The sequence below is a fragment of the Gavia stellata genome, chromosome 2, assembly GCF_030936135.1.
Source record: "Gavia stellata isolate bGavSte3 chromosome 2, bGavSte3.hap2, whole genome shotgun sequence".
In the NCBI taxonomy this organism is placed as follows: Eukaryota; Metazoa; Chordata; class Aves; order Gaviiformes; family Gaviidae; genus Gavia; species Gavia stellata.
Window position 1 is genome coordinate 39476021 of NC_082595.1, and position 26396 is coordinate 39502416.

At 36.3% G+C, this 26396-nt stretch overlaps 1 protein-coding gene across 1 annotated transcript in view; it reads left to right on the plus strand.

Moving 5' to 3' along the window:
- The window catches only part of ADGB (androglobin), a 116740-nt gene that overhangs the window by 10557 nt on the left and 79787 nt on the right, over positions 1 to 26396 (plus strand). Inside the window, exons 3-10 of the mRNA XM_059835579.1 lie at positions 7650 to 7755; positions 10316 to 10408; positions 12687 to 12758; positions 14040 to 14228; positions 17508 to 17647; positions 18928 to 19014; positions 20679 to 20881; positions 22469 to 22597. Coding sequence (XP_059691562.1) covers positions 7650 to 7755; positions 10316 to 10408; positions 12687 to 12758; positions 14040 to 14228; positions 17508 to 17647; positions 18928 to 19014; positions 20679 to 20881; positions 22469 to 22597 — 1019 coding nt within the window. The remainder of the gene's footprint in view (positions 1 to 7649; positions 7756 to 10315; positions 10409 to 12686; positions 12759 to 14039; positions 14229 to 17507; positions 17648 to 18927; positions 19015 to 20678; positions 20882 to 22468; positions 22598 to 26396) is intronic.

A 26396-nucleotide genomic window follows, 5' to 3' on the forward strand; every position in this document is an offset into this window, starting at 1 on the left:
ACGTAACGCCCATCTACAAGAAGGGCCGGAAGGAGGATCTGGGGAACTACAGGCCTGTCAGCCTGACCTCGGTGCCGAGGAAGATTGTGGAGAGGTTCATCCTGAGGGCGCTCACAGGGCATGTGCAGGACACCCAAGGGATCAGGCCCAGCCAGCACGGGTTCATGAAGGGCAGGTCCTGCTTGACCAACCTGATCTCCTTCTGTGACCAGGTGACCCGCCTAGTGGATGAGGGGAAGGCTGTCGACGTTGTCTACCTGGACTTCAGCAAAGCCTTCGACACTGTCTCCCACAGTATTCTCCTGGAGAAGCTGGCAAATCGTGGCTTAGACAGGTGCACTCTTCACTGGGTAAAAAACTGCTGGATGGCCGAGCCCAGAGAGTCATGGTGAATGGAGTTAAATCCAGTTGGCAGCCGGTCACAAGCAGAGTCCCCCAGGGCTCAGTTTTGGGGCTGGTCTTGTTTAATATATTTATTGATGATCTGGATGAGGGGATTGAGTGCTCCCTCAGTAAATTTGCAGACGACACCAAGTTGGGAGGGAGTGTTGATCTGCTTGAGGGTAGGAAGGCTCTGCAGAGGGATCTGGACAGGCTGGATGGATGGGCCGAGGCCAATTGTACGAGGTTCAACAAGGCCAAGTGCCGGGTCCTGCACTTTGACCACAACAACCCCATGCAACGCTACAGGCTTGGGGATGGGTGGCTGGAAAGCTTCCCCGCAGAAAAGGACCTGGGGGTGTTGGTTGACAGCCGGCTGAATATGAGCCAGCAGTGTGCCCAGGTGGCCAAGAAGGCCAACGGCATCCTGGCCTGTATCAGAAATAGTGTGGCCAGCAGGAGCAGGCCCCTGTATTCGGCTCTGGTGAGGCTGCACCTCGAATCCTGTGTTCAGTTTTGGGCCCCTCACTACAAGAAGGACATTGAGGTGCTGGAGCGTGTCCAGAGAAGGGCGACGAAGCTGGTGAGGGGTCTGGAACACAAGTCTTATGAGGAGCGGCTGAGGGAGCTGGGGTTGTTCAGCCTGGACAAGAGGAGGCTGAGGGGAGACCTCATCGCTCTCTACAACTACCTGGAAGGAGGTTGCAGAGAGGTGGGTGTTGGCCTCTTCTCCCAAGTGACTAGTGACAGGACTAGAGGAAATGGCCTCAAGCTGTGCCAGGGGAGGTTCAGGCTGGATATTAGGAAAAATTTCTTTACTGAGAGAGTGGTGAAGCATTGGAACAGGCTGCCCAGGGAGGTGGTGGAGTCACCCTCCCTGGAGGTATTCAAGGAACATGTGGAAGTGGCATTGCAGGACATGGTTTAGTGGGAATGGTGGTGTGTTGATGGTTGGACTTGATGATCTTACAGGTCTTTTCCAACCTTAATGATTCTGTGATTCTGTGTGATATTGAAGTGTTATCATTAACTGAGAATTATATAACCTGTAGTCATTTGCTGCTAGTTGGAAGGACAGTGCGTTGATCAAACAGAAATGTGGTCTACAAATTGGATGTAGATGTTACTTGCACTGAAACCTGTGACTTGTTGAAAGACTGCAAGATGCAGCTGGGATCCCTTGGTGCCTATGTTGGTCTGTACTGTGTTCACTTGGCCTGTCACCTCCACCTTTTGAAACCAGGTAACCATAAAGGATTTAGGCCAGCTGAAAACAGTCTCACCTGGAGCACAACCCAGGGTCAACCACCTTAGAAGAATCAGTCAGAGATCATGTCTATTGGATGATACTGGTACCTGAAAATCACCAGAGAAGGCATTCCTCTTGCCAGACCTTTGCTATGACTCTAGCTAGGTCTTGGTATATCGTATTTCTACTGGTAAAACTGGATATAAAGCACTCCTCTGTAAATTATTTTTGTTTCTATAGATTAAAAGTGCACATTTTAGAGCTAGATATTACAAGGTTTCTGCTTTGGCAGGCATCTCTTGGGATTAATCTTCAATGTTCCACTCTTGAGAATGCAAACTACAAAAAAAACCCCCACATTTTTGAAGGATGTCTTTTGAAAGTCTGAGTAACCTCAGTGTGGTAGAATATGAAAGGCTGGCAAATGAATGACTTCCAGGCCATCTGATACCTTCCGTTATCAAGAATGTTTTTCAAATAGGTGAAATAATAGTATTTTTTTTCCATTCCATATTAAAAGCTTTTTTGAGAGCAGTCCTTTGGCTCCATAGAATCATGAGCAGAGAATTTTTACTACGGCTGGCTCTGGCCGCTGAAAATGACAAGCTGAGCTTTTTTAGCATTCCTCTCACAGGCTATGGAGTTTGAATTGTGCTGCCATTGAAAGCAGCAGTGTCCACACTATTCTTTCTGAAGTCTGTAACTTCACCTGATTTTGCTTCTGTCTTTGAGCCACTTATAGTTTATGAAATAAAAACTATTCTTCTTCCTGGAATGCAGAAATAGAAGGTTGAAAGACTTCAAAATTCTAATGCTGTGCATGAGCTTACTATGAGCATGAAGGTTGGATTTCACATGAATTCTTCCAAAAATACATGAAAAAAATGTATTTTTGTTTCAGTTTTGCTAAGATTTAGTCACACAAGATAAAACAAATCTATTGTCATCTATAAGAAATATTGAGTTGCCTTATCACTGTATTTGTTGTCAGTTTTTTGAATGCATCTTCATCTTTTTTCTCTAACACATGGCACCAGTCTAGTATTCTATTCTGCTTTTTATATTAAATTTCTGGCATTTTTGTCAGTTCAAATTTTTGTATAGCAAAAAGGTATAGTTGGTATAAGTGGATCAAAACAGCAAGTCTGAATTACGTTGATGATAACTGATCCAAACTTTTAAGAAAGATATTCAAAGTTAGCTGGAATTTTAAAGTGATAAAGACCAAAATTCAGACTATATTTGTAGGGCAATAAATGGAATCAGGCTGAAAATAAGGAGAACAAACTAAAAAAAAAGTCTTAAAACCCACAATGCTTCTAGGCTGCTGCTTTCCATCGATTTTTCTTTAAAATAATGTCCAGGAAACACCACTGTGTACAATTTGGGCAAGGGATTTGACGTGTAGCTTTTTTTTCTCCCCCTTCTATAACCTGGAAAGAAGACCAAGAATGAACATCTCACCTCCCATTAATATGCAGGCAAATAAAAATAAGAAAACACGTGGACTTGTAGCTGGCAAGGCTAAATGTGAGGCTGGGTGACCATTCATTCTCTCCTAGCAAATGTGTGCAAGCATTTGAAATAGGCTCATTCTTGCAAGTTATTGAAGTCTGTTAGTAGTTTGTCTGACGCCTGCAAGGATGTCAGCTATGTTTAGAAATGAGAATACTGCTCTTGAAAGTAGTGGTCCAAATTACAGACTCCTTTAAAAATAATATAAAGAATAATCAGTTGGTATTAATCTTTTCTTTCTATCATCACTTTAATTTTCGACAGTTTGGGCTTGTTTCACACAGAAAGCACTCTGCTTTTTGAGGAAGACATCCTACCCCAGTACACAAAAGTGAAATGACAACAAAATCTGTTGTCATAGGCTTTGCAAGGAACTGTCATTGCAGCTTAGATGCTTTACAATTATTTGTTCTGTTCATTGTACCTGAACTGCATCCATGGCTTGAGTCTCTCCCCAACCATGAGAGCTCTGAGCATTTAGACTAGTGTATTTTTCTTCTGCAGAGACTCCTTTAAGTTTTGGCTCCAGTGTCTGAGATAAGAATAATGATATGTTGCTGTAAACAGTACATACATATTTTGCTTTTATTTTGGAATTGCTGCTGTCTGTATTAATAATAAAGAGAAGACTGTATTGCCTTAGCTGCTTATTAGATCGTCTGATTATGACTCATTCTGTTCATTCCTCTTCTGAAGAATGGCACTAGGTAAGAAGAAAAAGAGCAAATCATTTTGCAACAGAGTTACTGATACTTGGTCAAACATTCTTATATCCTTTCCACATTCTTACGAAATTGAGTGTTGCCATTGTTTCTGCCATGGGTTTCTAAGATATTCAGATGCTACTTTTGAAAAACTATTTCAATGATTAGAGTTTAAAAGAACTTCCTGCCGTAAATAAAGTCTTCAGAGGGACCTTTTGTCTTTCAGTTCTGAAGAGATTAGAGAAAAAATTAAGTAGCTTCCCCCCAGGACACGTTTGGAGGAGAAGTTGAGCCATCTGTTTGTTCTCTGCCCTCTTTTTCCTAATATAAAAGCCTTTACTGGGGCCAGAAGTTGTTTCTTCTGACTGCTCAAACAATCCAAGGGAAGGGACACATTTTTCTTTATTGCTTCCTGGTAAGTGGAAAAAGCCCAGAATTCTCACCTCCCTGTGTCCCAACTTTGGTATCCAATGGGGAATATGAGATGTGAGATTCCTCATTTCAGATTGCTCTTACTTCTGTACATATAAAGGAGTTCAGAGCATCTGGAGGAGTGGAAGGAGGAAAGAAGGATAAAAGTTTCAGCTCTGAGCCTCATTCACTGACCTGCCAGATATTATTTACTTAAATATCATGTCCTGTTAACTGAATCATTTCCGTTACTTATTGGCTATCCCAAGAACTGTACTCAGTGTGACATCAGATATATGTTAATAGTGTATTTTCTGGGGTTTGAACGAAACTAAGCTGTACAGTGTAATGGTTGCAGACATTTCATGGAAAGAATAGGTAGTATTTAATGAAAGATAAAAGGTTGGCAACACTCTCCAGGGAACAAGGTGAAAATAATGAGCATCAAATAGATTCTGTCTTCTGTTGGGGTATTGTTATGATCAAATTCACAGTTTATTTTTTAATCTTTAAAACATGATATGGGTGATGTTGGTGACCATTTAAAACACCTACAGGGAGCACTAAGATGGGATGAATTGATGGCTTGTTGGCAGTTACTTAGCAACAAATGCCCTGCTGTGGAGATAAACAAATTCTTAAGAGAGTGAATCAAATTAAGACCAAACTCACAATCATTGCTAGAAAGGCTAGCATATAAATACCTAATCATACTGTAAATGAAATGGCTGGTTTGTTTAAACAATTGCTGTTACAGATACCAGTGCTCAGTCTTTTGATTCTGCAAAATGTGCTTTAACCAAACACGTATTTTACTCCATGGTTGAAGTTAGCTAAGAACAGATGCATAGACAGTAACTGTAGCTCAGCTGCTGAGCAGCAATTCATTAAGTTGATCAAAACTTAGCTTTCAATTTTGCGTCTCAATCCTCAGGCAGAGATCCCAGTACGATGTCCTAAATCCATGAAAACCTCTGTCCTTACCATTTTTGAAGATGGGTATGATGTTTGCCTTTTTCCAATCATCAGAAACTTTGCCCAATTGCCATAGTCTTTTGAATATGATCAACAGGAGCCTTGGAGTGACTCGTCAGTTCCCTCAGTACCCTTGCTCACATCCCAACTAGTCTCATTGACCTGTGTGTGGGTCCGGTTGGCTTAAGTGCCTCCTAGCTGCTTTCCTCTACTGTAGACAATGCTTCACTCCCACAGACTCTGTTAGTAGGATCATGGACTGGGAGGCCTGAGAGCCAAATTTGCCAACAAATCCAAGACACAAAAAGGCGTTGAGTATCTTGGCCTTTCCTATGTCCTTTGTCACTAAGTTCTCTGCCCCATTAAGCAGCGGACATGCACTTTCCTTACTGAATCTTCATTTTGCTGCCAGTGTACTTACAGAAGCTTTTTTCCTTGCTGTTAATGTCCTTTGATTATTTCCACTCCAGCTGAGCTTTTGTAATTTCTTTGCTCTACACTTGAGCAATGTCCCTATTCCCTCAAGTGACTTGCCCCTGCTTCCACCTTCTAGGAGACAGGGTGTAATAGTATTTTCAGGTGTCACTTGCTATACACCCTTTTCCCCTAGCCACATTGTTAATTTACATAGTCTGTGTTTGTCTTTAGAATGTAGTTGTTGCACCTATATAGGAACAATGAAGTAATATTGTGTACAACAACTAAAAAAGAGCATATATGAATTATGACACTGTGACCATTTTATCTGAAATGTCAAATGATTTGCGCAATCTGAGTGATGCTGTAAATCATAATCAGGGTTCATTTTTTTTGTGTGGAGTCACCAAAATCTGAAGAGGAAGCTATAATTCTGAAATTTAAAGTGTGAGTATGGTTTTATATGATATCACTGATGATTTGTATATCAGTATAAATATGCACATGATATGATATGCAATATATGGCCAGGAGCTTAAAAAATGCTGTTCTCAAATATTATAAAAAGTGGAAGCTTTCCCTTTCAAATCTCCTGAAGATATCAGTTTCTAAAGAAATTAAGCTTTTATTTTTAAAATAAATATTTATTGGCACCAGTTTGTAAAAATAGCCCTCCAGCTGTAGCCCAAAACACTGTTACCTTCCTGATCTCCTGGACATATTTGTAGGAATTCTGCTGTATCGCCTTAAAAAAAAAAAAAGTTTAAAAAAAAAAAAAGTGTGTGGCATAAGGAAAGGAATGAGAAAATTACAATATCTTTAGCTTTTTATAGCTGATGTACATAATGAAATAGAAGTATCATGTAAGTATATTGTTAAAGCTCCAGTAGTAAAAACCTGTTGATCTAATATTGCATTTCTGCTGTAGAACACTGCTGAGTATCAAGGACGAAATTCTGATCTTAGTCCTTTTTTCCAACTAGTTGAAGTCCATATGTTTTTTCTGCAATAAGGTTTATTTAAACCCTTTTGCTCAGTTCTTGGTGCCAGGTTGCTTCTCAGGTCACTGCAGCTTCTTCCCTTTGTTCTGTAGAGTGGACAACATATGCAGTTTATTGCCAGTGGGTCTGTGAGAATATAATTAATGTGACCTGCACATACTTTGTCTGCTTCCAGGTTTGGTAGTTAAGGGGAAAGGAGCTGCTGTATTCTCATATTTCAGACCTTCATACGCACTGGAAAAATGATGTGCACAGGTACTAGTGCTAGTTGGTAGCTATGAACACATTGTGTATTAGTCTTGTGAAAATCCCCGCAGTCTCAGCAAACTTGTTACGGGAGTTGTGAATTGCAGGAAGAGGGTAGTGAGAGTACTGGTAGCCCAAGAGGCTCTGAGGATGAAACAAACAGGAGAGAGAACTGGCTGGTCTAGCAGCTCACAGGTATCTAGAAGTGGGAGTCCTATTCCCCAGTATGTCTTTTATCCATGGCAAGCTCCTTTTGGTTGGTTAAAGTAAATAAGTCAGGAAAAAAAAAAATTGAAAAAAAAAATAAAAGGAAAGCCTTTGATTGGATGAGTGAGTTGAATTGGGTCATGAATGCTAGAGCTGGCACAGAAAAGGAAGCAAAACAATGTGGCTTGAAGCAGCGCAAAAGAAAAAGGGAGGAAACTGTGCCCTTGGATTCTGTTTTTGTGCTTCAGCTGTCCCATTTACTTCAGCAGGATTCCTCATACAAATGCATTTAAATATTTTGTTGGTTTATACTTAATAATGTCATCTAGCACTTCTATAGACTTGCTTATCTTAGTGACAAAAAGTTATTGTAGTTACTAACACTAAAATTTTTATTACAGTACATTAAAAAAAGAATATTTTATGAAATAAAAATCTTCCTACTACCCTTGCCTAATATACTGTTCATTTTTATTCATGCCTCTGCTTGTTTCCCAGGGCAACTATGTCTTCCCATGTAGGTGCTTCCAACGACAAGTGGAGGTTTCCTATTTGGCCAGAATGGAATGAAGCAGATATCAATGTAGAAAAATGGGATACTGGAAAAGTTGGAAAAGAGAAAGAAAAAACTGGAAAAAGTCCCATTTCAGTAAGTTGTATGACATATATATTATTTCCACTTCATTTTTTGTACCTGTATTTAATAGAGTATTTGTCACAACTTCAAATTAATTTGTTACTGATAAATATATTAATTTTCAATCATATCTTTTAAATAAGTTTAAATAGTTCCCTACTAAACTAAAATAATAAACTAAAAGTATTGTGCATTGTTTATTTGTTGCTTCTTAAACGAACTGTTAACATATGTATGTGCATTAATGTGTGCACAGTAGTGGCTAAAAAAAAATGAAACCCCAAAATCTGTTCCATAACATAATTAAAACTGGGGATATGGGAACAGCTGAACCGTTGTAGTATGTCAGAGCAATCCCTTCTCTGGGCACTGCAGTTTCTGTGGACTCAAAAGGTTAAATGCACCTATCTTTATTATGGGAAAAACGGACGTTGAAGTCTTTTCTTTTGCACACCTCAGTTTCTGAACATGTGAAACACTGTCTGCAGTTCTAGTGTGCAGAGAATGGTTTGAGGTGATATAGTTATTTTGGAGAAAGTAAGCACTACCAGATGCAGGAAAATTCCTCAGTCTTTCCAACTTTGGAATGAGTTAAATCTCATCTGGATTTTTACTTCTTCAAACTGGTTATTGTTACAGAATGTGTGTGCATTTTATGCAGAGTAGTAGTAAAATTATTTCTTAAAGAGTTTCTTAAACTTAGCATTTTTAAGTGATCTTTAAAATCCATTTAATACCATGCTTAATCATCTATTTTGTAGGCAAATTTTGCATTGTTCATATGTTTGTTCGGTATATATTCTTGTGTGCTCTGTATATGTTAGCCTATGTGTTTGTAGCTTATGTTTTTTCTTATGCCAAGCTTAAATATATTGTAGCCCTATGGGGCCAAAGTACTCTTTTGAGAGAAGTTATAGGTTCTATACTGAAGTGCTGCCATTAACTTGACAGGTAAATAATTTTCCTTTTTTTCTTTCTTCTGTTCAATTACCATATTTGGTGTCTTTGGGCTGTACTCTAAACATTTATCTAGCACTAATCTGTTAGGTCTGCCAGACGTCATTATAACAGATAAAATTTAAAAATAATTGTAACTGAAAATCTTCCTCCTTTTTTAGCATAAGAGGCATTCTGAGGTGTTTACTGGACCATTCAGTTCTTCAGCCACAAGCTGTATGAAACATTGCTCTTTTTACGTGTTTGAAGGAGTTGTGAAATATGTTGGTCACACCAGACGAATATACAATATGTCTAACGAATTTTCTAATGTGGCCTCTCTTGATCCAAGCAGCTAGCCAGGAATTTGACATCATATAGGGTATTTCAGTTAGAAGCAGAATTAGTGATGGCATCTAGTACCTTTGAGTACACTTAGAACAAGAACGTAAACAATCCTATTTTCTTGTGTGGGAAAAGGAATCAATTGGAAGCGATATTTTTCATTCTAACACTAGAGTTCTTTTATCAAGCACGCCTACGCAATACCTTCTCTTACAGCAGTGTGCTGCTGAGATTGTGCATTTGGCCTTGTCTGATTCTCTTGTGCCTGTTTCTTGCCTGTCCTTCCTATAGAACTTGTGGTTGAGGCTCCTGTCCTTAGAGCATGAAGTCCTGAGACCTGGCAGTTGTCTCTTATAGCCATCTTAAATAAAAGATAAGTTAAACCTGATTTTGTCAGCCAAGTGTAGCTGAACCTACAATATCCTTCTTCAAAGTATTTTTGCGCTTGTAAGCTAAAGAAAGGTCTATCTCTGTGGTTTTTTTAGTGTTTCTCTGCATAGTGTTATGTCATTCTCACCTGCCTCCTTTTTCTGGTTTATCTAGTGTTTAAGTGCTAAACTTCTCTGTTACACCATGTAGTCAGGGTTGGATGTGTCTGAAAGCAGAGTATAAACTCTGTTAATACAGTTCTGTATGGTCTAGTCTACAAGGCTTCCTTTAAACTTCCAGAAAAATAATTATTCCTAAAAGGCTCTTTTTTTCACCCCCAACTTATCTTGCTTCCTTCAGGTACTTTAAATAGTTGGTTGCAGATTGGTATGTTGAAGGAACTTACACAATGAAACAAATAAGAAAAAAATGCATTGAAAATACTATTTCGGATACTATTTAAATGCATGGAACATGCTTTGTTTGTGTCTACATATCACTTGAGATATTTATTTTCAGTCTTTTGAAAAGTCTTTTCAAGTCAATTTAGAAAGCTTTAGAAATAAGTGAGTTAGAAAGAGTACTTAGAAACAACTTGGTAGAAGACTACCTGAATTAAAAGCTTAAACAGTGTTTTGGGAGGTTTCTCTGAAAGGTGGAAAAAAAAGGAAACATTTTATATAGACCTATTTAGACAGTGCAGGCCACATAGACTTCTCAGAACAATACAACCAGTTTTTGTGCTGAATCTTCAGTTAGGGCTTTGCACTCTTTTAGTTCGGTTACAGATACTATTAGTTCCTTTTTATGCTATTTTTCCCCTTATGTGAATTATCATGTGAACAATATATTATCTTAAATCTTGTGGAAGACACAATACTGTAATTAATAAAAAGTGTTCCGGTTTTGTTCATGCATGTAGTGTGTCTTTGAGGATCCTGAAGGGAAAATAGAATTGCCAGCATCCTTAAAAGTACATTCATGGAAACGTCCACATGAGTTTTTAACAAATAAGGTAAGAAACAAGCAAGGTCATAATGAAAAAATGCTACTGCCTAGCTATGTCACAAGTTGATGAAAATTAGTAGAGAAAATCAGTTCAACAGATAAAATGCTTTTGACCATGCGTAGTCATCCTGTCCGGGAGACCGTTGTACACCGAGGAGTCAGTGATCCATGTAGCAGTTAGCCTGTGCTGCACACACAGCTTGTCCTTCAGGCCTGTGTGATGCTGGGTGTGATCCCTGGCCACTGGATAAAATCAGCCGGCATATTGTAAGGGAGGAACCTGCAGGCAGCTCCCTCTTGTTACTGGCAATTACACCACCTGCGTCTCCTCGCCTTTATCTAAAGGCAGCAGGAAGTTATGTGAACATCCTTTCTGTTTTACAGTAGAAATGATGAAAAGAGTTGTTTTCTTGTAAGAAAATCCTGTAATAGCTCAAATCCTATCATAGCTCAATAATAGCAAAATGGGGTAATCCTTTTGACGGATGGGGTCTGTACAGAATGCTGTGCGTGGATCAGAAGCCTGTTTGATGCTGCACAACTTGGGATTCCCAGTGTCTAAAAGGACATAAGATTATCTATACTAATCCCTTTCTTTATAGTTGGCTCTAATAATACCATTTTAAATGATACTATACAGAGTCTGAGTGCCTTTCTTACCGGGATCACCATGGACCAGCACCTCCTGGTGCAAAACATCATGGTAGTGTATCCTCCCAAGTTTGCTCTGCTTTTTGTTTGAATCCACATTCATTTAGAAGACACCTGGACAGAGAGATGCCTTCCTGTTTTTCTTTGTGTTCTTTTTTTTTCACTTGAAAATTAGTGTCATGGCAAAATGAGTTCTGTATGTTTGAACTAAGGCTTCCCTTCAGCAAGTTTCTGAAGTAAATATCTATCCTGAAACCATAAATTAGCTTCACCAGAAATATAGTACTTTTTCTCACTTCAACTATTGTATTTCTCCAGTCTGAATACAGAACGTGTCCATGTCTTTGACAGTACTTGTCTGGAAGGTAACCATAACATTTTAGAATTATGCGAAGCTCTTTCTCAGTTTATATTTAAAATTAATTGCAAAGAAAATAAACAACCTGCCATTTCAAAGGTCAGTGTTCTCCAATGCTGTTTCTAATCTAAATTTTGAAGTGTTTTTGCTTCAGATGAAATGACGAAGTTTTAAAACCCTTTAACCACCCTTCCAACTTTTTCAGGCTTGTCAGTTTTCCTTTTGTCAGCTTGTCAGTTCCATTTTTTATTAACTAAACAGGTCCAAGTTTAATTTTTAACCGAGGAAGGAGGGAGGGGGGTCAGTGGAGTAATTGACAAGACCAAAAGATTGGATGAGAAACACTGCCAAAATGCAGCATCTGAAAGATGAGGGCAATAGAGCTGTCAGCCCAGAAAGCCATGGAAACATGTATCTGTGTTAAAAATATTTAAAATGTATCTTTAGAGCACTATGAAGAAAGCATTTGTTTACTTTAAGACCTGATTAAAACTTTGGTGCTTGTCATGGTCCAATGTATTTTGAATCAAGAAGCTATGATTACTGGAAATTTTGTAAGTTCTTAAAAATTAGTGTAAATGTCAAGTGATGAAACGCTGTTAAAATTATATATGTTGCTACCTAATCTATTAGTAACTATAAAAGAAAGTGTAAACAAGCCTATTTAGTGTGATAAGCAGAGGCTTAAGCAGTGATCACCAATAAGTGATGACAGGCACAGATATATTTAGTTTAATAAACTACAGTCCTAGTATGTTATTTCTAAACTGCTTACAAAAAGAAAACAGACTGTATAAACAAGGAATAGTCATCAAAACTATGTCAAAGGTTTGATAAAGTCAGCATTCATACTGACAATACCGCTGTCTAACTGACCATGAGGAAGCAAATCCCTCTGAATCTTGGTGGGGGGCCAAGGAAATCTCAAAGTATAAGACAGTGTTATGATCATGATTTAAACACAGAACTGCAAATATTATGAATAAATGGAGGGAATCTCAATTTAATTATGTATTTCTTTTATTTGGTATTCTTTAAGTCTCCTGGTAAAAATAATGATTTTTTAAAATTCTGAACGTCTACATTTTAAGGCATTTTTATTAAGAATACCAAAGCAGCTGCAAGACTTGCAAACTGACGGCCTTTAGTTTGCAAATGTCTAATGAATGTTTGCCAAATGTCTAACATTTGTATGTCACTACTGTTAAACATTAGTGTTCATTTAATTTTTTCCAGATAATTAAGCTATGGACTTAACTAATTCACTTTCTCCTAGATTCCTGTGGTTGTCAAAAACGAAACCTCATTTGATCTTTTTTCGGCAAATGAGCATATATTTCGTAGTGAGGTAGGTAGAAATACATTAATGTCCCTTTCTAAAAATATTTTCTTTCATTCTTTTTATCTCTCTTTAACTTTTTGAAATTCACTCAAAATTTCTACCATGAAGAAGAAGTTGTGACAAGTTTTTTAAGTGAAAAAAGAATGATGGGAATAAAATGAGAAGAAATCATCTAGATTTGTATAATTAGTGTTTACCTTTTTTAGAATTTGAAAAATTAAATCAATAATGAGAAGAGATTTTCCAGACATGTTTTTTAAAAAAAAAAAATGCAATCTATGAACTATGAAGATTATTACTGAATACTATTTTCTAAAGATAAGAGCAAATAAAAGCTGTATTAAGAAGGATTTATATTTTGCATTCAAGCTTTCCTGAAGTCATGTTCTTAGAGTCCCTGCACGTATGTGCAAATCTCTGTCACCCAGCCAGTCTTTCCCTTCTCTCCAGAGTTGAATAAATGTTAACTGAATTTCTACAGATCAGGGGAAACTATAAAGCAGGTAGAACAAAGGCATCTGAGTACCTTACTAAATATAATATTACTTCATAATTTCTATTTCATTCAGTGCTTTGATGCAAATTTAAAATTCAGCACCAGAGAAACTGTATGGCTTCTGGAAGCCACCAGAAAACAGATGATGTAAATTTTGCTGTCCCCAGAACCACTGGTTAATTTTAGGGCAAGTTTCTTGTAGTAAAAGTTTATTCTCAGTCTTTTTTATATAAATCACTGTAACAGTCTGGTAATACTTGTGAAACTATAGCACACATCAGAAATCTGCGTGTTAGAGAAACACATGCACTAAAGCATGAATAGTTAAAGCTTCTATTTTAAATTTTTTAAATTATGAAATACTTTTAATGATTTAGGATTGTTTTTTACTGAGTACAAATAACAAGTGTTAAAGCCAATATTGATTTTTAGCAGCTATATTTAGTAATAAGCAATTAAACAAGTGACAGTTCACAAGTCCTGTAACATAATTTATTTTGAAATCATATGTCCTCATTTTTCTTTGGTAAATGATGAACAGCATAATTTATATTGTGCCTTTATTTAGTTTCATGAAGTTTGTGTTATTGTAGATAGATATTGTGATGATTTTAAGAAAAGTTGTACCAGTGAAATTAATTTTTGCTTGAAACCATAGCTATACTTTTATGTCACTTCTTCATTTAAAACAGGAGCTTTTTTATTCTTTGGTCATTATAATAAAACTTGATTTAATTTTTCTAAAAGATGTAAGTTGAAAAAAATTGTTTTCTATTTTTCTCTGTTTTTAGCTGATGAGATGGATTATAAGTGAAATTTATGCAGTCTGGAAGATATATAATGAAAAAGCCGTGACTAATGGAACTTCCACACTTTTTTGGAAACCATGGGAACACATTTATGCCTTATGTAAAGCTACCAGAGGACACATGCCGCTGTACAATAGCTATGGAAAATATGTAGTGAAACTTTATTGGATGGTGAGTACTTCCCTCATATTATGCAGCTAGCATGGCAAATTTTAATGGTTAGGGTAAGTATTTATTATTATTATTATTGAAAAGTTAATGATGAGGATAATAATAATAATAATAATAATAATAATAGAAAAGATATGGATTTGTAGGAGTAGAAGTGTTGACAAATTGTTGATGCATGTTAATAAAAATGCCTTTTACCGTTCAGGTGATTTTTGTACAACTTAGAACTTGATAAAACAGAGTTATTACTTGAAAAGTCAATATTCTTTTTTTGTAGATTATGTAGAATTTTGCTGGTTGTTTTTCTCTGGGTACTGCAACAAGATAACAAGATACTACATTTGAGTTAATTTGTTTATTACATTATAGAAAGAGGATCCTAAAATGGCAGTTGCTAATGTTACATGTGTTCAAACTATCTCACAGAATCACAGAATCACTAAGGTTGGAAAAGACCTGTAAGATCATCAAGTCCAACCATCAACTAACACCACCATGCCCATGCCCATTAAACCATGAAATAACTTTTATTTCCTGATACATGTGACTTTTTTTTGTGTCAAATAGCAGTTTTCAATATTGTTCCTTAGCCCAAAACAGTATTTCAATAAATTTGACAGAAAATAATTGGTTCATTCTGTATCATATAGTGAGTGGTTAAAATAATGTTGTTTTAAGAAGCGATAAATTTTCACCGTTTGTAGTTTCTTGGAGCTGCATGTGATATTTGACATCCTATTTTACAGGGTTTGATTTCTAAATCACATCTCCTGTTATAGTCCAATGTAAACTGTTTTTAATTTGGCACATTTACAGAAATCTTCTTTCTTTTGTTTCGTTCTTACACCTTTCATTTTATGAAAGTACTTCTTGTTGATATTTTTCGGTTTTTTTTACTGTGTCTCAAAACGTTATGATAATACTAAGCATCATACGTGTGTGCTACCTGAATGGAAATTCCTTTTTACCACTTGAATTCTCAGTGTTGGTTGGCTTTTACTAAATAAGAAGCTACATTTCTTTTCATTTTTGCTGGAGAGAAAAATATGAAGCCTGATTGTGAGGTTTGCACTGCACTATAAACTGTATGATTTAAATTCTCACGAGTAACTTTTACCCCATTTTTGTTTCAATCTTAATTTCATCTTCTGATTTTTTTTGGTGTGTGCGTCAATTGTTTTGAGATAATATGCAAAATATTTCTGTTCCTGTCTAGTGAATGATAGAATATGGAGGTTTGATGCCAATATTTACTGAAGTCAGACAAGTAGCTCACACCCCTGGTGTATTAGGATTAAGAATGTTTTTTATTTTTTAAGTAACTCGGCTGACTTTACAGAGCTATTTGTATTCAATTGTATTTAAGGTGATTAAAGACTTCCAGTGAGAAAACCATTTACTGAAGATGTACTGGTAAAACCAAAACATTCCATGGAGTTTCTAAAGATAACAGACAATAATTTAACGCATTTTACAGTCAACAGGGAACACTTAATTTAATATTGAACCTCACACTAATAAACAAAGAAATAATCACTGATGTAAAAGTTAGAAGTTGTCTATGTTGTTAGGGTTATTCCGGTTACATTTGTCTTTTGCAAACAGAACATATCACAAAACACAAAGAGGTATAATTGACTCTATTAAACTTCCAGTTGCCCAAACTTGAAAATATTTTTTACACAGTCAGTTGGAAACATGATGTTGGAAGCGTTAATTAAAACTCAAAAGCATCCCATTGGACTTCTAAAAGGATAGAATTAATGGAAACACAAAAAGTTATACTTAAAAAAGGAAACAAAACCTAAAAAACCCTTTTTTTAAAAAAAAGCAAAAATCAGTGCTCATGAATACAAGCAAACACCTAAGACAATGCAGACAGTTGATTAAGCAGGCCAAAGGTACTAATTAAATTTAAGTTGCTAATAGTATTGATATACAGTATTTAAAACCAGACTATTGCAAGTTAGTGATAATAAAAACATAAACAGCAACGTTAAGGAAAAAAAGACGCCAACAAGCAATTATTCAATAAGTATTTCTTTTGTGCATTGGAAGGCTGAAAGAGATATATCTGTTCCTTGGCACACTGTGAATTGAACAAACATAAATTTCTCTAACAAAGCTGGTTTAGAGGCTTCAGCTGCTCAAATTAAACATTTTCATATTAGTAGATCCAGGTAAGCTATGGACATATTCAGAGTGCCTGCTTGAGATACCTGCTTTAGGCATCACCTCACCAGCTGTCTCCAGGAGCAGAATTTACGTAGATTAACTTAGGTGGTGAAGTGATCTGTTATTGTCAATGGGGATAGGTGTGGGTTTTTTCCAAGGATAATTAAGTTGTCTCTTTGCCATATGGCCTAAATTTATTTTCTTCTGAAACCTATAGTACTCATATGGAGTTAATTGATGGGCATTTCAGTTTGAAGCCACAGTTCAGTAAGCAGAGAGCAGTAATTTTGCCCTCTCTGATAATGTATGGTGAACATTTTAGTGATTTGATCATTCTTCATCATTTTGTGGGCAAGTTAACAGAAGTACTTGCTGTTGCCCCACTAATTCCTTTGCCTCTCTATTATGCCTTAATCACTAGGACAGAGACTTTTTTGCAGGATGGTAGGCAAGATTATTTTGTGGGTTACTCGCTCAATTTATTAATGAAATATCTGGTATTGGAGACGTCAGTATCTTGTCTTACCTGTTTGTTTCTTGTCCTGGAAATATGAATATTTGTTTGGTCATTTTGTGTTGTTTCCTATAGTGGTTTGTAAGACACAATCTTAATGCTTTCCAGGACACTAACCACTGCAGCCAACATCCCCAGGTAGTTCTTGGGAAGCCAGGGGGACTGCTTAATGTCACAAGTATTTTCCAGACTAAGAGCTCAAAGAGGCATTTGCAAAACTGATACCTTAGTTAACCCTTTTTTTGATCATTACTGTTTCTTAGGCATGTCATGGCAGCTGAAGAAACAGGAATGAATGCATGCACATGATGGACTACACATATGAGAGGAAATATATTTGGAAATATCTGCAATTAGATTAATCTCTGAAATAAATAAGTCACAGGAGTAGTAAAATGCTATGAATACTGTTTCCATGCTTCTCAGATATTATATGAGAATTTCTTTTAAAGCCATCTGTAATGTAAATAAAATTACAGTAGAACTGGGTTCTTGGGAAAGCATTAAAAGTTCTCTTACATACACATCCTGTTTCCAGCCCACAAACTCAGTGTTTTCTTTCTTCTTTCCTCCCCCTCCCTCTATCATAGGGGTGCTGGAGAAAGATCATTGTGGATGACACTATGCCTTTCAATGAAGAGGATAATTTGTTACTGCCAGCTACAACCTGTCAAATTGAACTTTGGCCAATGTTGCTGTCCAAAGCTATCATTAAGCTGGCAAATACTAGGTATGTTTAGTCAGCTCAGTTTGTTTTGTGAAGTCACATGGAATGTGCAAAAAATTGTTTTAGTATGATGGGAAATATATTTTGCTAAAATTTTATAATGACAAATATACACTTTTCTGAAAGGTGACACAGTACGTCAGTAAAGCAAAGTCCTCTGTAGTTACAGAAGGTGCACTGTTTCCTTTTTAGATGTTTGTACATTTATACAGGAAAAACTTCGCAAAGAAACTGGAGTACTCTCCCTGTTTGCTTTATCTGTTTGCTATTATTCCTAAAAGGCTTCACATGTGGTTTTCTGCCAAATGAAAATGTCCAAGAAATTTTAATGAAGTTTCAATTGTCAGCCTTAACCAGTATTGACTTTATCAGTATTGAAAATAGAGTATTGTAAGCTACTTTTGATGCTCTTGCTACAGTTCTGTTGTCGTCTGTATGGTGATCCACTTCCCTAAAACTGAATTGGAAAGTAGAAGGTGGCCCATGGTGCAAATGATTGACAATTATGGCTGCAGTATCATATGAGATGAGCAATGAACACCAAGTGTTAAAATGACTAATCTTCAGAAAATAATTCAAAACACTGATCTGGGTAGTCAGGCTTCCCTGTTCTGGTCATATCAAGTTATGTTTGTTGGAAGTGTGATCTAAAGTACTTCTACACAGGCCAGGGAGTTGCCTAGAGCTGCCCATTGGGAAACTGTTTGCAGGAACATGTTTGAAATACTGTTTCTCCAGAGCACAAGGGTTTGTCACGGCCAAGTGCTGGCATCTTTAGCCTTGGTCCTCTCAGGATCTACAGGTGGAAATCTCTCTATCGATTTGAATGAGTGAAGTGTGGTACACTGGAAATAAAACCAACTCATGCATAATAACCTGGGAGTTAGAGCAGCTGCTCAGGAATGGAAGTGCTAGATTCACATCCCTCTTCTAGCATGAGGGATTTCAAACCCACATCTCCAACCCTGCAAAAAGAGGGTTTACTGTGTGCAAGTATACATAATATGCTTGGTCTTGGTAACAACGTTGAAACTATGCTGTTGTGCCCAAGGGAACAGTAAAATAATGGGCCTGATGTGAAGGCATAAAATCAAGTTTTACTTTGTAGGCTAGGAGTCAGCAGTGGATAGAGAAACTCCTAAAATTGCAAATAACAACTTGTTTTTCAGCAAGCTATTCTGTTTGTGTATGGTCTTGCTCCTACAGAAAGCAATGTAGACTACAGAGTTTACTGTGAGTTGATTATATTATAATTCTGTATAATGTCTGGTTTTGTCTTACAGTATACATGAAACTGCAAAAAGAGAGCTGGAGGAATTTACAGTTCTACATACACTGACTGGATGGATACCAGAAGTCATTCCTCTCCAGTAAGTTCTTCTATTAAACAATTTACATATTAGTCGTTTAATATTTAGTTCTGTAAGGCATTATGAAAAATAAAGCTGAGCCCTGAAAGTCCTTCAGCATCAATTTTGGGAAATGTACATTTTTTACTTCTGGCACTTAAGAAACGCACTTTCAAGGAATGCAGTTTTACTGTGTTTTTCTTTGTAGGTCATACAGTTGCTTGTGAAGCTATTTATTATTTTGAGCTGATACTTATTCTTTATAAAACTAGTTTATTTTTAATTAATATTAAACACTGGTGAAAACAGGGTTAGAGAAATCTATGTTTCATCTAGTATACAGATACAAAATATCTGCAAGTAATAATAATAAGTTTTTATCTGAACGTACTATAGAAAGTATATGTCATGAATTTGGAAGTAATCAACTTCAGCTAGTATGGTGTTTTCACCTTTTAAATTGGAACAGTTGAGATACTTTTATTTCCAACCAAAAGTAGTATTTCCAACCTATAATAGCATTTTTTCTTGTTTCCTCTGTGTTTAAGTCCATTTTGTGGTTTAAAGAACAGGCATTCTATTCTTCCAGCTTGACATTCTTATTACTGAATGAATGACTGGGATACAGGCTCTAAAAATCTAGATACTTTTTTAAATTACACTTTTTTGCCTTTTGTTGTATACATTCTAAGGGATACATAGATAACAAGTAGTTTTGGTTTATATATAATTTATTTAGGTATAACTGTTTATTTATAACAGTATTTCAGTATTAAACAAGTTCAGTCAAGGGCTATTTTAGCCCTTATTTCAGCAATTTTTATGTCTCAAGCTATGCTTGCAATTTAGGTTTTTGATATATTTGTTTCTTATAGTAGTGTGTATGTAGCCCACGGACTTAGAAATCTAAGTAACCTAAATTTTGTTTCTTTATGTAGTTAGTTTTACATTTGCAACAGCAAAAAATAGTATTCACAAATCTGGCACTTACTGCAAATACATTATATTCTGGAATAGGAAAATGTGAATACCACAAAGCCTTTACCATAGTAGTATAAGATGGCTTTAGTTCATTGTACGATCAATTATTTTATTTTTTTTAAATAAAAAGGCTGCATGCAGTTAGCTTGCATGAAACTTATTCATGGCCCTGAACTATTCATTCAGTTTTAGATTATTTCTGGAATCACTGAGTTTCTGTGGAGAACCACTATGGCTGCAACTGTCATGGCATATCAAAAAGCTGTTGTAGCTAGTGGAATCAGTGGAAGAGGCATGGAACTACCTGTGCTGAAACAGTTAGGGAAACCTAGTTTGGAAGTACCTTTGAGAAGGTTTTTAATGTACAGAGCCAGAATCAAGTTTATATGGTGTAGTTGCAAAGTGGTCTGCAAATTTCCCTGCTGCAACTTATATTTACTAAAAAGCTTTAGAAAGGATGCTTAATTTATGTGCTTCTCTAACCACCATCTCTTTCTTTATGGATCTGTCCATAATCTGTCTTTTAACAAATTGGCTGATACACAAAATCAGGCAAAAGTGTTTTATTTACTAAAATAACCCAGTAACTTTTCTAAGAGTCAGACTGTCAGTTGTAGTATGGTGTTGTCTAAATGAAAATCACACTTTCTTTCCTTACTGCAAATATCATTATCATTGACATATACATGTGTTTGTTTTTAAAGGCCTGGATACTTGGACAAAGTCTGGGGCTTTTTGAAAGAGATTGTGCCAGAATTCAAGTTGCCAAATACGAAAACTCCAGAACTTGATATTCCTCAGTCAGATACAAAACCTGAAGAGACCAAAGTCTCAGAGTTAAAAAATGAAGTTTCATCTGTGAGTAAGCAGTCAGATAAAGCTGAGAAAGCTGATAAAATTGGCAAAGGTCTGTAATTTTAGGTAGCGTTATCTTTGTAGGCCAAGCATAAATAAAGTTAACACAACCGCTGGCTTTGAATTTATATGTCTTTGTTATGCCACAGGCAACTCTGTGGGTTTTTTGTTGTTTCACTGAACATGTTGCAATGGTGTAAATTCAAAAAAGTTTTGTTTTAACTATAGATCTCATTTGAAGCAGTGCTAGTCTCTTATTTTATGAAAACAGTTTCATTTTATGGTAAAGATTTGTTCAGCTCTGTGTCACAGCCATTTCTCTAAAGACTGGTTCCTTGCAGAGGGATAACAATCAGAGAGGTTACAGTTTCCCCAAAGGCAACATTACTCTGACCATCAATAAATTATACATTTCATAATGGATGTTACAAAGCATGCTTAGCTACAGAGGGTTCTGACAAGTACATTCTAATGTCTGCCTGCATTTTTATTTATAGCAACTTTTCTGTTTATGCTACTAGGTATAGGTATTAATTTTCTTCAAGAGCTGCTAATCCTATTTACATTTAAATGAAAAAACTTAAGTTTAGAAACTTATTTGTTCCAATACGATATTCTTCAGTGTTTATATTTGAGGCTGGGTTTTCTTAGTTGCTGTTTTTAACTTGAAGGCATGGATGCAATTTCACAACACTTGTAATGTCTTTGGAAGGTACAAATCATATATTAAAATTTCTATTTCTTCTAGATTTTCAAAAAAATCCCTGCCTTCCCCACTTTAAATCTCAAATACTTAGTCCTAATGTCAAAAGTGTTATAAAAATATTAGAAGAGATCTGGCTGAGGGGATATTCTGTTTTCTTAGGAATTCTTGCTATCATTTTATGACCCACCCACCAGCAAAGTAGATATTTCAGAGTCTGGAATGGATATGCACAGGGATGCAGCCACTGGGAACAGCACTGTCATTCAATCAACAGGGTGCTGTAATTTATTCCCAGAAAACTTTGTAAGTTTAATCCTGCCTAAGACCTAGAAATTGTATTAGTAACTGAAACAGCTAAGAATCAGGGAAGCATTATGTTACGATACAGCTCTGTAATCTCCAACTCTGAGGCTACAAGCTGTGTTCTGATGCTCTATTAATGTTTGGTATTTCTTTAATTAGGAATGTATTTTCCTGTAGTCTAAGTTCTAAGGCTTGAAAGAAGGTTCTGGCTGTGGGAAAAAACCTACGCCTCATCTATGTTAGAGTATTTTAGAAATTACTGATGCATAGGAGCAGGGACTTGAAGAAAATATTTGACACAGTGACAGAAATTCAGGAATTCTAAACATTATAGTAGGGACATGAGAGTTGTGCAGTAACTGGAAGGTGGGACCAAAGCCTTCCTGGCCCCTTCTCAGTATATCTGCATTTACATCTTAAGAATTATTTTTTGGTTTTTTTCTTTTTTTTTAAACTGAGTTACATTAGTTCTTTATTGTATCTCAACTCTTCTGACTAGAATAGTTTGTGGTTGAGTCTTTTTTTAAATTTATGTAAAATGTCATTAAAGCATTTACACATTATGAGACTTTATGACTGAAAGTTTGTGTCTGAAAAAGAAAAATATTTAACCTTTATTTTGCTTAACAGAAAAAGCAGAACAGAGAGAAATTGGAAAGAAGAAAAGCAGAGAAGGAGGAAAAGAAAAAACCAAATTAGCGGTTCAGTCTTCACAAATGTTGGCAGAAGACCTATGTTCTCTTCAGGCCTTAACTGAAAGTAAGTCCTGTTCTTTTGAAGCTAAAAATACAAATAGGAGATATATGTAAAGCAAAGGGCTTTGCTTTTATTTGTTTTTGAACTTAATTGGGGGGAGGTTAAATATACTAATTCGTTAAAAAATTGCAATTCTTTACAGGCTGCATTACAGACTGAAGTCATTATAACCTATTAAAATCCTATAACTTATATTAAGAATAGTATTGCAGTAATTTGTGTTTGATGTCAAAATGTAAAGTAATGTTATGCAGAATATTTGAAAGTTGCTGGCCAGTCACGCAGGACCAAGATTTGTTCTAGTGGTAAACTGTCTTTCTGTATTTAAAAAAAAAAAAAAAAAGCTTCCTCTCTGATAACTTATTTGTTCAATATCTACTTTCTTCAGTAAATTGCAATTGGAAAACGCAGGAATGCTTCTTCTTTAAAGGGCAGGGTGGCCACAAATATTCATTAGAATTCACTTCATGATTTAATTGTTTAATAATTTTTTTTTCCTTTATCCTGGAAATATATTTTGATTAATTTATTTTTTGTATTGATACATTCATGATAGCTTAAAAATTAAGTAAATTCTTGCTTTGTGCATTTAAATTGAATATTTTTTAACAAAAAAAAAACCAATTTAAACCACAATACTAATCGTTCAAGTAATCAGTCAATAAGAAATGTCATGCTTACTATCATAAAGTATGGAAAGTCTTTATAAATGTACATTAAGCTGATTTGGTTTTGTCGTTGCTTATATTTGCATACATGTGGCATTTCCATATGGCTAGCAGAAGGAAACATATTTATTAACTGGAATATTATCTAGTTGCAAATCAACAGGTAAAAATAGGTAGAGCGTCTTTCATTGAGAAAATAACTACGAAGTAAAATTGTATAACAACAATGAAACTCACTATGTAAATTGGATTTTTGCTTCTTGATTTAAATCCTGATTAAAATTGGTGATTTAAATAATTTTAATTTATATCAAACCAATATTGCTGTTTGTCATCAAATATATCCATTTGAATTCCTACTTTAGATACTACTAAAGGAGTTAAACAGTAAATTTTAAATGTATTGCAGGAACATAGTTTATTGTAGTGGTAGTAGTTGTGGAATAGGAAATGAGGCATTTCACATGAATATATGGAATGCGTCCCAGTACTCAAGCACATTGTGGGGAAAAGAAAGCAAAGGAGAAGCAGAAGGATCCAAGTGATGAATTCTAGAAATTGTGCAAAATGAGTGAAAGAGCATTAGAAATCATCAGGCAGTGTTTCCGCATGAAGAACCAGATGACATTTTGATATTTGTTAGGCCATTTAAAGCACAGTTTATGCTATTTTCTAAAAGATAGATAGAGGCCTGTGAAGAGGTTATTTGGAAAGATTCAGGGCTCAAATACAATGGTCAGAGAACTCTTTTTTCCTAGGTCTGAATCAGAAAAGAGTTTTGAAAAAAAGGTAAGAGGTAGATATCTCACTAATAAACTTGGTAAGAATTTGAATAGAAGTAAATGTGGAGATTGTAAGATATGGAGTAAATTTAAGATTATTAGACTGCAAAGAAACAAAAAAAAAAGGAGAACTGCAATTTGAAGTAATACTGAATTAAAATGCATTTTTGTTGTGAGATTGTAGCTACAAGAAAAAAAGCTTGCAGGCTTTATGGGACAGTTGGTCTGCAGAGAGTGACCCAGGACAGTACAACCATTTTTGTGCATAAAATAACATTTGAAACTAGGGCTAGGTTCCAAGTCAGACTGCAGAGGCAGTAGGTTTCTGAATTGTTCTTGGGAATTTTGTAACAGTGACTTGACTTAATGCTGCTTTTTTTTTTTTTTTAATATGTAAGTGGCTTGAGAAGTATTTCATTTCCAGCACCATGAAAGTGCTTCTTTCCCTATTTCCCTACTGCAAGTTTTCACTCTACCTATTGAGTGCGAGGACTTTAAGGGAATTGTTCTTCTTTCTGTGATAAATATGAATTCTTTCTAAAGAGTTATTTAACTACTCTTGATATCTTTTATATTTTACTTCTAAAATGGCAAAACCTTTTGTATTCCTTACCTTCTATGTTCATTACCCTGTTTAGTTTCATAAATATTGACATACTAGTTACTTCTAAGTATTCGGAAACTTCTGTTACAGGCTTTTGATATTTGATTTTCTGTGGGTTATAATGTTGTGGTGGGTTCATGCTGTCTGGCAGCTAAGCCTGCCCCCCCACCCCCAATTGCTTGCTCACTCTCCACCGGCAGGATAGGAGAGACAATCAGAAGGACTGAACCTCTTGCCCACCCCCAACCTACTCACTGCGGCAGCAGAGTGAGAAACAGAAGGATTTGATGCTGTGTGAGCTCTGCTGAGCAATAGCTGACACATTGGTGTGTTATCAACTGTTTTGGTCACATATCTAAAACACAGCACCATACGAGCTGCTCTGAAGAAAGTTAGCTCCATCCCAGCCAGACCCAATACAAATATATAAATACAGTTCTGAATCACTTGCACACTCAGACCAATGCCTGCTGCACCCCCCAAATACAATATGAGTTGCAGGATTCTTGAAGCATTGAACCTGTTTCTCTATTCATCCTATTGCATGGATCCAGCAGAATAACAAGCCCTTCACCTGATCAGCCAGGGCTCTTCTTGAGAGAAACCAGCTCTTTGGTCCTGTGGCTTACCAGCCAGCCAGTCCTTGGGAAGCTTTTGTAGACAATTCATATGTTCCTACCCGCCTGTTTTAGCACTCAGTCTGTGCTTTTCCTCTAATCAGCCTTTTCTTTTAGTAACTATTTCTCCTTTCATACCTAGGGAGTCCATTAATTCCATAAAGAGATTTTATGGGTGATTCTGTGATTCTGTGTGATTCTGTGATGATATGATATGAGCTGCTTAGGCTCCTTATTCCTATAAAGAGCCACTGTTCCACTTTCCATTTATGTTTCTAGACTAATGATTTTCCTAATAATTTATGAACTTCTGGAAAGGGAATACTATTCCACTGGAGAGGGCACTAGCCAAGAATTTGGGAGTTTGTTCTACAAACCAGCCATTTATTTTTGCTAAGTCTCATTGTGCCTTGATACCAGTTTTGTAATTAGAGATAATAACATTTTCTATGTCACTTTCTATGTCACAGAAGTGTTGGGAGATTATTATTAAGAATTTCTGAAGTCATACAAGTAGTGTAATGTTAACCATCAGAGCCAATGAGATACTGTTGCGAATGAGTGGTTTAGGCCACTTGAAGAATCACTGTCAAGGGTATTGGTAAAAGCGATTTTAATAGAAGTTTATAAAAATGTGACTTAACAGAATTCGATGGCAAGGCTCACTCTATTACTTACTAAAACATACAAAGGAAAATCAAATTAGAATCAAATCAGAATGATTTATACAGAGAGAGAGAGAGGGGAGAAACAAAAGGGGTAAAGAATAGGGAAGACCCTCCCATTGAGTCATGAGGTTCAGAATGGACTCCCTTGCTTACTGAACTTCTCAAAGAGGAGTTTAGGTGTGGCTGAATCCAGACTTGGTCAATGGTTTGTGTCTAAAGGAAAAGAGAGGGTACAAGGAACGAATAAATCCTCCTATTGAGTCATGAGGTTTGGAATAGACCCCCTTGCTTTCTAAGCTCCTTCTCAGAGAGGAGTCTAAGTACTGCTGGGTCCTATCCTAGTCTCAGACTTGGACAACGTTTTATGTCTAGTGAAAGAAATACAGAGAGTAGGGACGGCCCTCCTGTTGAGTAACGAGCTTCAGAGTAGACCCCCTTGCTTTCTAAACCCCTGCTCAGAGAG